A 12,535-nucleotide genomic window follows, 5' to 3' on the forward strand; every position below is an offset into this window, starting at 1 on the left:
AGCTTGGGTAAAAAAATAACGAGGCTAGACGAGTGAAACTGAGGTTTTAAAGGAAAAAAAAAAATAACAATATATCTAAAAAAAAATAAAAGAAGGAGATGTAAAATTGAAATGGAAAAAAAATGTAAGAAAAAAAGAGAAACGATTTCAAGTTTTTTGCACGATGGGCCAAGTAGCATCCATTTATTTTATTACATTATCATACCAACTACTACCCACGTTTCGATAAGTGGTGCTTTAAGACGATGCTTCTCAAATAACTTTTAACTATATCCATATACTTTTTATATTGTCAATTTTAAATGTATGTAAAGTTATATTTCAATTATTCATCTTTGATTTTTTTTTTTTTTCTATTAGAGATTATTTTTTGTATAGGGAAAATATTTATTAAATTATTATTTTTAAAATAAAATGATCAGTTTTTGGAGATTTGTAAAAATTAATATATAAATATTTTCCGAATTTTTTTGTGATAACTTCGATTTTCTCCGTGATTACTCTGAATTTTTTCCATGTTGAGCCATGCGGAGAAATGAGGAGAGAATTTTTTTATACTATACCTGGGTTATTATAAATTCATTTATCATTATTAAAAATACCAAAAATATTGTCAATAGAAATTTAACGATGATTTGAAAAATATTAACAAGTAAATTTTCATGAATTTAAAAAGAAAAAATAAATAAAAAATTCAATCTCTATAGGGCTGTTATTTACAGTGTTTATATACATATATTCATGATTTTTATTCCAGCAAATATGTGTATATATGTAAGTAATAAAATTGTCATTCTTGTCACGTTCTTGATGAAGATTATCCGATATATTTTTTGGCTTGGGTATTGCACGAAAGGTGGCAACTTCATTCGCACAATATCCACAAAAGGGCAAGACAATGTTTTGGACTTTATCGTATCTGACAGAATTCAATTTATAAAAATAAAATATAACGAAAAAAAAGGTCAATAAAATATAAATTTACTATTTTATTTACAAAAAAAAAATCCCCGTCATTTTGAATTTATAAATTAACTATTTATTTAAAAATTATGAAATTATTATGATGATTAAAAATAATAAATTGTTTTATTTTATCTAGATGTCTGGAGAACAGTTATTTCAAAAAATCAATAGACACAATGCATCATGTCAATGACAACGAAACAATAGTCGTTTGTTTGCTTTTAAATTTCATTATAAAAATTAAAAAAAAAATATATATAAAATTTTAATGAATAATTTATGGTCAAAATAAAATAGCTCGAAATAACAAAGTGAATTATTATTATATTCAAAACCTTATTTAATATAATATACATGAATAAATAGATTGAAATTTATTTATATAAATGAATGATGATAATTTTCATAAAATCACAAAGGAAAATATTACTATGAACCATAAAATTATTAATAATAGGTATATATTTTTTTTTTTTAAATAAATTATGTATTTTAAAATTATACAAGATATTTTTAGCAAATGATTGAGTAATGTTTTTTGAGTAATTGCTTTTTAAATCTTAAATATCTTAAAGTTCTTGTATACGAGTCATTGTTGCGTGATAATACGTCAAAGGGAATGATGCTCTTTCTATCTGAGGGAAAAAGAGCTTAAACCCTCGAGGGTTGATGTGTTATATATGAAGGGAACGATTTTAAAATTTATCTTCAAAGTATGCTAGGATCGTGTGACTTCAAAGACATGGATTTGTCATCATTTTTAAACTTTTGTATTTTAAATGTTTTTCATTTAATTTATAATATATTAATATTTTAATCAATTTAAATATAATTGTTAAAAAAAAAAAAAAATACTTTTATAATAAGGCAAAGTAAAAGCAATTTTATTTGTTATTTTGATAATTCGAAAATTTATTTATGTTTTTTTTTTTCGATTATCAATTTTCGAAATTTATTTAATTTTTACGTGACTGAATTATTTAGTCATTTTATTTTTCTATTAGAGAAATATATTTTTACTATTTTAGATCAATAAAATAAGATTGATAAAAAAATTAAATTCGTATTTTTGAGTTGAGAGAAATGGAAGAAATTTACTTCTATCATCTCCTGATTTATCATCTATCGTGATGATCAGTTGAATCCTTCCAAGCACCACTTGTTATTTTGATAAAAAATAAATTCATTCAGACAACCTGCACATTCACTGATGCTGCTGGACCATAATTTATCAAGCACATCAGTCGGTAACTTATCAAATAATATTCTCTAAATAAAGTATTTATTATCAACAAACAAATAAATAAAATTTATATTAGTTTTTTTATATATATATATTGAATTTATTCATAAAAAGATTATTCTTATATTCAATATTTAATCTAGTCTTAATTTAATTTAAATATACGCTTTTTACCGTTTGGTTTTATTCAATTAATTACTTATTTTTTTTTGAATTTTTTTCCTGTCATTATTTCTTGATTTTTTTGTTTGAAATTTAAAATTGAAAAAAAAAAAAAAAATACCTAGTTATGTAGAAGAAAATTCAATATTTATAAATATATTTAATTATATTTAAATACATAATAATTATTCAGCAATTTCAACTTTTTTCTTGCTTTTTTTCTTTTTTTTGTCATGAGGAATTAAATGTCGATTTTCGACAATGCAATAATAACAATACCAAGTTTCACGATCTTGTGCTTCACCTGGCAAACGAAGACAAGCCCTGAAAAAAATTAATAAAAAATAAAATTATTATTATTATTATTAATGATGAAAAAAATAATAAATTAATTAATTTTTTTAGACTAACCAATGATACCAGGCGTTACAGACATCTCTAGGACTATCACAGCCAATCATAACTGTTCCATTATCTTCTTTTCCACATGCAGGACAAACCCATATCTCATTTCCTGCTGAATTAATATACGATGATTGTGGTCGTTTTTCTGGATATCCTGGCGGAAGAGGGATGCAACGATTTCTTGGTTCTTCTTTTTTAACAACTGGTTCTTTTTTTATTTCTGTAATTAATTTTTCATATTTAAAATAATGCCTAACTATTTAATTAAATTTGTAAATTTATTTGTTCTTTTTCTTACTGGGTGGTTTTATTTTTGGTGGCCTTGTAACTAAAGCTGAAATTCTTGCTAATTCTGGACTAGATTCACGTTTTACGTCCTCTGGTTTTTTGGGTAATGGTTTAATTGTTCTGAAAATTAATTACATAAATTATTAATAATAATATAACAAGTAATAATGACTCAATTAAAACGTATAATTACAATTTTTTTATCACTGGGCTGTCTGATGTTGCTGTTGATGTTGATGGCACTGGTGATGATGGTGCAAGTTTTAATGTCAATTTCGGTATAGTTTCAACTTCTTTTTCTTCCTTCTTTAAAATAATCTATTAATTAATAAAAATTGATATAAGAAATATCATTAAAAATAAAAATTAAAAACTTACATCTTTTTTCTTTTCTTTTTTTTCTTTTTTATCTTTTATTTTTTCCAATTTTTCCTTCTTATCTTTAATTTTATCTGATTTTTCTTTATGCTTATCTTTTTTATCTTTTTTCTTTTTTAATTTTTCCTTTTTATCCAATTTATGTTTTTTAGATTTCTGAAATTTAAGCAAAAAAAAAATTAATTAAAACATTTTTAGAAATATAATTTTAATAAAAATATTTACCTTGTCTAATTTTTCAAGTTTTTCGATTTTTATATTTTCTACTGGTTGTTCGGCAACAAGAGCAACAGTAGCATCAGGAGGAATATAAGGATCCATTTTAGATGTTGATGGTTTGCTATTCATAGCTGTTACTTTTTCTTGTTTAACTGCTTTAGAAATTTTCTCAATTTTAATAGTATCATTTTTACTTGTTAAATTATGATTGTGTAATGTTGATCCAGGTACATTATTAATCAATAATTCAGAATCAATTTTTGGTATTAAATTATTTTCAATTTTAATTGGTGGTAATTGTGGTGGTACTGGTGGTTGCAAAAAATGTGGTGTTATTGTCGCTGAATTATGCATAACTGTTGGAAAATTTGTCATACCACGTGGTCCAGGTTGTATTGGAAAATGTGAAAACATTGTAGGAGCTATATGATGAGGTATAAGACCAGGTCCACCTGGATAATATGGAAAAGTAAGACTTGGATGTACGTTCATGTCTTTACGAGTTAAAGTATCAGGTGCTTCTGGTGTCTTAGGACGTCCAAGATAATCAGTTTCCATCATATCATGGTGTATTTTTCCCTGTTAATAAAAAAACAATTATAAATTAATTAAAAATTTCGATTTAAATTTAAAATCACAAAATAAATAATTACTTTTTGTGGACTATTATTAAATACTGGACTTTTAAAAACAGCTTTTTTACGTCCTCTTGTTTCTTTTTTCTTTTTTTTAATATCAGCTGGACCCGGAACATTGAATTCTGGTGTTTTAGGTGTACTTGGTGTACCAGGTGGTGACATATCAGGAAACATATAAACATCAGATGATGGACTTCTCAAATCAACAATATCATTGTCATTATGCATATTTATATCTGGAGTACGAGGCACTTTTTTTTCTTCTTTTTTAATTTCAATATCAGCACGTATATTATTATTAATTGACAATGTATTATTTTCATTTTTAATTTTATGATTGTCAATGACATCAATTGATTTATTGTCATCTCTTGATTTTGTTAATTTTTTAAATATATTTAATTTTTGTTTATCTGGCTCAGATGATAGTTTAACAATATCATCATGTTTTTTAGCATCTGAAATTGTTATATTTTTATCTTTTTTTTCTTTAATTGTTGAATTTTTTATTATTTTTGGATTATCATCTTTATTGGATATATTTATTGGTGGTATTGGACTTGATGATTGTGATGTACCAATTCCTTTGATACTATTATTTTTTGAATTTTTTAATTTACTAGAATCTTTTGTTGTTGATAATTTTTTAACTTTTGGCTCAGTTATTATTTTATCTGGTTTAAATAAATCTTTATCACGATTTTTCTTTTTATTTTCTTTATCAAGTTTACGATCCTCGAGACTTTTTTTAATTATTTTTTTAGATTTCTTTTCAATTTTAATATCTGGTGGTATAATTAGATTTTGTGGTAATCCTGTTGTTTCATTTATTGCTGAATTTTGTGCAATTCCTAGTGATGACGATGCTGATACTGGTTGTATTGGTGGTACATGTGATTTTACATGTGATTGCATTGCTAGTGAAGGTTGTGATAATGATGATGATGATGATGGTGGTGGTGGTAGTGGTGGAGATGATGGTTTTGGTGCAGGTGCAGGCGGTGCTGGTGGAGGTGGTGGTGTATCAGGTCTAGCTTGAATTGGTGTTCTAGCTTCTGGTAGCTTTCCTTCTCTTGCTGGTGATAAAAATCCAGATGTCGTCATCATAACACTGTGAATTTCACGCAGTGGACGACTCTCATCATTCATTCTCGGACGTTTTAAATTTGGACTGTCTGATAATGGTTCACCAGGACGTTTAAATACACCCTCTGATGATATGTCATTTGCCAATGACATTGATTGTTTTATAGGGGAACAACTATCACTTAATATTTCACATTCATTTAATGAATTATCAGGTGTATTTTCATCTGGAAGCTCTTCGATTTCCGGGTACATTGCTGGAAGATGTTCGTGTATACTAACTGGTCTCGTAACAACTTCACGACTTCCCGGTTTTAAAAAGTTTAAATGATTTTCATTTAATTTTAATGGATATTTTGGTACTGGTACTGCACATGGTACTGGATCAACATTTTTAACATAATCAGCCAATTGATTTAAATCAATACTCATTTGTTGAAATGCCAAACCAACATCATCCAGGTTAACCTCTGTTCTACCCACTAAAAATTAATTTACAACATTGAAACATGTTTTTCCTTGTTATTTTAACATTGACCAATTGATTTTTTGTAACTTACAAATTTCAGCATATTGATGAGACAGTCTGTATGTTCTCATAAAATATTCTTGCATTAAATCAACTAAAAATTCAAGTGGAGATGAATTTATTGAATGCCAACCAATTGTTTGGCATATTTGTGCCACCACAACTCTTAAAACACTTCTCGTATAATCCGTCATTATTAACTATAAAATTGGAAATATAAATTATTTTAATATTTTGACGTATAACTAAATTGCTTTGAGGTTATGTCAAAGTACATTCAAAACAAACTTAGTATTTTAAACAACTTTAATCTTTCTATTATTAAAAAATAAATTAATCAATTTTAATTTTTAATATGACATTAACTCACCAATAACAAAATTCAATAACAATTATTAATTTACAATTTGACTTTTTTATTGGAGCTCAACAACTATAAACACATATTGAGGGTCATGAATTTTCGACTCATTTTTTACCAAACTTAATTATTTGATCATTAGACAACACACATTAACGACGTACAACATAATTATTCAACTTTTGTATTTATTTTGTTTTTTTTAATATAATTTAGCTTTAAAAATTGCAAAATATTATACATCAAACTCAATTATAGTGATAATTTTCTGACGCCATTTTTTATCAGAATATTTTGATTAATTTTTTTTTTTTTAAGGTGAGAATTAAGGCTGCGACAAATCTGTTTATTAAAAATTCACCTTAAATTTATGTCGCAGTCGCCATTTTGTACTACACAAGTGCACTCTGGTGGTTTAGTTAAATTCCAAGTTGGCAGCAGTGGATGTCGTTTATCGTGTGTGTAGTTTTCCCGCTTTTGCTGAAAAAAAAGAGTAAAAAAATAAAACGTGATGTGTGTGTTTATTTATTTGCTCATAATTAATTAATTAGTCAATATTATTTTATTAATTGAGTACTCAAATATATTATATTTAATTAATTATGACTCGTTTGTAAATAGGTGTGTGTTTTAATATTTATAAATTATTAATCAAGTGTAGTGCATGTACTCGTAATATTTTTTCTCTATTACATTATGGAGCAATTATAGAGTTAAATAATTATCAATTGCTAATTTGATCAATCAACATTATCAACATTATCAGCAACAAGGTATTTAATGTATTTATAATTATTATTTGTTTATTATATTGTTGCTCTTTTTTTTTATTTTGTCGGAAAGCAATGATGCTCTTTTTTATTATTATTATTATTATTATTATTATTATTATTGACACATGTAATTGACCACACTGATTTTCATCATGAAATAATTAATTTTATTTTGATAAAAAAATAAAAATTAATTATGTTTTTATTCATCTTGAAAAAAATATAATTAAAAAACTAATTTCATCAAAATATATCTTGAATATATTTTTTTTTTTCTTTTTTTTTGATACTTGAAATAAATTTACGACAAAGAGTATATGCAAGCGAGTTGACAATAATTGAAGCTTTTTTTATATAACTTGGTGTTCTCTTTTTTCGACATTTTATTATTTTTTTTTTGTTGTTTTCTTTTGGAATATTTATCACGAGGAAAGCTAAACATTCACAAGAAGTTAAAATATATAATGATGTATATTGAGTGTAACTCTTGTCGAAGAATAATAACCAACTGTTTCTCAATGTTTTCCTAAAACTGCCAACAAAAATATTCGAGTGAATCAATCCTCAAGCTGGATCCCACCGAATTCCCCTTTTAGCTATAATATTTATTTTTTTTTCAACCGATAATTCTTGCTTTCAACTTGTATCAAATATACGTGGTTAAACTGTCGACGTAACTTGCTCTTTTCATCTGAGTAATAGTATCGGTTTTTATATTTTATTTATCATAATATCCACTGTGATTTAGAATACATCCCAAGACCTCTGAATAAATATCCACTTGACTTTTTTCATCATCAATATATACCATTGATAAAAGTAATAAAAATAAATAAATATCTTGATAGAAATTACATTGAATAATAGAGGTAATCAAAAGACAAAAAATATGAATATATCCAACAAAAAAAAAAAAAGCTTCTTTTTGCAAAGGATAAAAAGTATAATAAATTATTTTATTTTTTAACATTTTTTAACGGAAAAAATTGCAGACTCGTGAAAGCAACGAAATGAACAAGTGATCTATCATAATCCATACGAGATAACGACTTTTTATAACAGCCGATTTAATTTGCACGCCATGATTTTTTGTCTTTCATTTACAAGTAATCTTTTATTTTTTTTCATTTTCCATTTATTCTTGTTCGTTTTATTTTGTATCATTTATTCAGAGGAAAATTCCGTGGCCATTTGAACCGGAAAGATAATTGAAAATTCGCAGACAATTTGTTCTGGCAGTTGTTACCGTGAATTTTATATGATAAAAGAGTACAAGTAGCCAGAACATTGTTGAGATTTGCTTTTGAACGATAACACTAAAATAACCAGTAGGAATAATCATTGAAATATAAAATAAATCGTAAAATGAACATTATTTTTGTTTTTTTTTCTGGAAAATCATAGAAAAGACGTTATCAGAAATATAAAATTTTTAAATTTTTAAATTTGTATGTGTGGTTGTGGCGCCGTGAAGGTAATTCACATAGATTTATACAAAATTTATTAACATTGGATGAAAGTTTTATCGTTTTTATATATGAAAAAAAAAAAATGTACGACTTTGCTGAGTAAGGTATATTTGTAAGCATTCATGGAAAATTACAGCACTTCTACGTGAATCTATTACAAAATGTTAAATTATACTCTCCGGTTCATTTGAAATCCATCTTGGTATATATAACCAACTTTTCCATCTACTAATCTTCAAAATTGATCGTTGTTATTTAACATGTTTCTCGACATTTATACCAATTATTAAAATATTATTTTGTTAATTAAATTTTTCTTAATTTACATAGAATTTTATAATGAAATTCTATTTTACTGGTGAATTAGTTTTTTTGATTTATTTAACTCTGAAGTTTATAAAGGAAATTGAGACTACAAAGTGAAGTAAAGAATAAATAAATAAATTTAAAGATCACTTTGCTAAAGATGAAAAAACCTTACAAAAGAATTTTAAAATTTTTTTTCAACACTTTCTCGATATATAAAAGTAGATAGGGGAATTCCATCTGGTCAACGTTGATTGCCCTGGCTTTTTTTTTGTTTTATTTATTTTTTTTTTTTTTGTACCCGGTGAATATATTGAATCGATTGTCAGTGCAAACGGATTGTCTTGTTCAAAGGATTTTTCAACATGAATGCTCAAAGTTACATTCAATAAGACTCTTAATGTATTTCTAAAAAACAATTACGTGAATATACATATTTATTTTTTTAGCTCAATGTAAAATTATAAAAGCGAGTTTCATCTTAATTAATAATTACATAGCTTATAAACAAGACGGTAATTAAAAATGAAATATATATAATGATATATATTGTATGATAAATACTGTTAAATATTTTCAAAAATCATTCAACAAATTTTCAAATAATTTATTCAGTCAAGACTAATTTGTAGGAAATACGAGATAGTTAATTAATAATGAAAACTGAGGATAAGAGAAGGAAAACCCCATGCCTTTCTAAACCCAATGTAATTATCAAAAACACATAATAACATGTCTACTTTATATATATTTTTAATTGAATTTTTAATCCTTTTTTTTTTTTTTTTTTATTAATAATAAAAAATAATTATTTAACAAAAAAAAAAACAGCCAAATGACTGCTGAAAAAGCAAATTATCATTGACTTGTTACAAGGGAAAAAAATTTATTCATAGATAATAAAATTGAGGGGGAAAAAAAAATTCCACATTATATTTTATATAAACAATAATTTTATAATATATATTAAAAAAATGTGTATGTGTATAATGTGGTCATGTATGTTGCAATGTGGTGTGTGTCTCATCTAAGTTCAGTGGAGGTTTGGTGGCGTTTGCTTGGGGTAAAAGCACACCAAGGATATATTTTGAAGCATGCGCTGTTTTATCATATTGATCTCGCCATAGTAACGATTCTCTCTTCTCCAGTGATGCCAGTATGTAAGTGACAAAGACAGACATATATACTGGATGTATATCTAAACAGAGCTTTACCCTCTATTCTCTCTTCTCCTCATTTGCTATATTTTTTTTCTCCTTTTCTTGCCCCTCTTTTTTTTTTTTTTTAATTTTTATTTTCTTCTTTTTTAACTCTTCATCATCAATCCAATGGTAACTGACTGGGCTGAAAATACACACATATATATCTTCAATGTGTATCTGTGTATTTTTGAATTTTGCCTTTAGTTTACGTGGAAAAAAAAATATATGAATTGAATGCATGTACGTGTGTGTGTGTTGGAGAAAGAAATAGGGGTAGTTTTCTGGTTGATATTGGTGGCAAAGAGGGAGAATGAGAAGATCAGCAGTACAGCAGCACCAGCAGTACAACAGCACTAGGTAATGTGGGCCGTCGAGGCACCAAGAGGATAGATGAAACTCAACAAAGCCAACTGTTGGGTGAAAAACAGAGATAAAAAATTATATTGGGAGGGAGAAATGGGCTAGAATAAAGAGAGAGAAATAGTCAGGGGTAGTAGAACGCAAAAGAGGGTAGAGGGTGGTGGTGATGATGGTGGTGGTACAGCATAACGCGCGCGGAGAGTTAAGGTAAAAAATGGTACAGACTATGAAGCGCGAAATGCTGCGCTCTGTGGCTAAATGAATATCAGTCCAGCGTTGATCGCCGACGAGGGCGCATCTAGACACAATTTAGTCAATCTAAACTTGAACAAATTAAATTAATATATTTTTTTTTTTTTCATTTATTTTTTAAATTATTATTATATTCACACAATAATTGTGTGTATGTGACTGTGTGTGTGTGAGTGTGTGTGTGTATATTTGCGTGCAATATAAACGAAAATAATAAAAGTGGCTCTTTTTTTTTTTCTCTTCTTTTTTTCCTTTCTCGGGTCAGTAGAGCAAAAGTAAATACCTTGGAAAAAAAAAATCATAATAATAGTAAATTTTTTTTTCTCCATATGTTATGAAAAATATTGAATTTCATTGAGATGTATGGTTTTTTTCTTTTTTTTTTTTAATATTTAATATTTTTACTGATATGATAAAAATATTATAATATTTATATTTATGATGAGTACTGATAAATTGCACACTTGTGTGCTTTCTTTGTTGTCTGATTTGTGAGCTTTTTTGGTGTTATTGAAAAATTGATACTGATAAACAACAAGTGACTATGATATTGATGACAGCTCCAATTTATATGGCTGAAAGATATTAAAACTGAAAAAATAATAATATAATTATTTTGTTTTTTGATAATTTTAACGTAAAAGCTTTAAAGCTCTATATATATTTGTATTTTTGAGTTGAATTTAATCATCATTTCGTCTCTACAAATATATTTGTTGTGTTTTTTTTTATTTTTTATATTTTTTCACCTGTATATACTGTATGTGTTGTCTGGTATGGGGAAGGGGGATTGAAAAACCTGGGCAAAATCCATCTATTGTATATGCGATAGCACACAGAGAGCGATATACATATAGAGAGAAAGAGAAGAGCCAAAGTGAGTGAGTGAGTGTGTTGCGGGTTGGGCATTAGCAAACTGCCAGGTGGTAGTGCGTGTCAAGGATACAATGTCGTCAACGGATCACGATACCAAGTATACCAATACAAACTTTTAATCACCACCAACAACAACAACAGTAACAACAACAACAACAAAAGTAACAAAAATTGAATTAATGAAAAACAATGTAATTCATATTATTGTCAATATGTTTTTGTAAAAATCATTAATCTGACAATTTTTTCTCTTTTTTTTTTACCCCATTAAATAGAAAAAAAAAATGCATTCATCCACTGAAACCTGAACAAAACAAATGACAATTAAAGAAGAAAAAAAAAACAATAATAAATGAATTTTTTTAGCTCTTTGAATTTCGTTTTGATAAAAGAAAAAAAAAATGTGATACGATAGTCACGTGTGTGATGACAATCAACAATTTATAATGATGTTGAATGTGTTTCAAATTAAACAACAACAACAGCACATTGTTGTGGTTGTTGCTATCTACAAATATTAATGAATAATTATTTTAAATTGAACATAAAAAAATAATTAAAGTGTTGACGAAAAAAAAAAAAATAAAAAATCAGTTTGTTTGTTTGTTGTTATTGTTGAAAAAAAAAATTATAAATATTAATATTATTATAATAAAAAGTTTAGGTGGTGGTTAAGGTGGGTGACCACGTGACAACACGTTTAGAAACACGGGTGCGGGTAGGGCGGTAAGGGGGTGGGTAGGCTTTTAACCCCACCACACCACCACCCAACCACGCTGGTTTACGGATGAAAATGAAACGTTGCTGGACCCTCATGGCGGCGATCGCCCTTGCCGCATCCGGTGAGTTTTCATTATTTATTTATATATATTATTCAATCAACAATTATTTTTACCTGTTTTAATGATCAATAATAATACTACCCGCACACAGTTATTTCCACTGTAATTTTTTTTTTTTTTAACGATAAAATGCTTATGAAATCACGACAGATTTTTTTTGATACATATTTTTTTTTGAGC

The 12,535-nt window shown here is 26.6% G+C and overlaps 2 protein-coding genes across 2 annotated transcripts in view; one reads left to right on the forward strand and one right to left on the reverse strand.

The window, feature by feature from the left end:
* Positions 1-2,504: 2,504 nt before the first annotated feature.
* On the reverse strand, positions 2,505-6,566 carry LOC122858484 (transcription initiation factor TFIID subunit 3). The gene is made up of 9 exons (XM_044161415.1): positions 6,285-6,566; positions 5,946-6,114; positions 4,315-5,867; positions 3,668-4,240; positions 3,443-3,598; positions 3,258-3,370; positions 3,075-3,184; positions 2,783-2,996; positions 2,505-2,695 (listed from the first exon to the last, which is right to left on the reverse strand). Exons 2-9 carry the CDS (start codon positions 6,106-6,108, stop codon positions 2,557-2,559), a joined length of 3,021 nt encoding a protein of 1,006 aa, XP_044017350.1. The 5' UTR covers positions 6,109-6,114; positions 6,285-6,566; the 3' UTR covers positions 2,505-2,556.
* Positions 6,567-10,659: 4,093 nt separating this feature from the next.
* Positions 10,660-12,535, forward strand: part of LOC122858486 (neuronal acetylcholine receptor subunit alpha-7-like) — a 75,613-nt gene continuing 73,737 nt past the window's right edge. The window contains exon 1 of the mRNA XM_044161417.1: positions 10,660-12,355. Within this exon, the coding sequence (XP_044017352.1) occupies positions 12,301-12,355 (55 nt within the window). The 5' untranslated portion in view covers positions 10,660-12,300. The remainder of the gene's footprint in view (positions 12,356-12,535) is intronic.

Source organism: Aphidius gifuensis, linkage group LG5 (genome assembly GCF_014905175.1).
Source record: "Aphidius gifuensis isolate YNYX2018 linkage group LG5, ASM1490517v1, whole genome shotgun sequence".
NCBI lineage: Eukaryota > Metazoa > Arthropoda > Insecta > Hymenoptera > Braconidae > Aphidius > Aphidius gifuensis.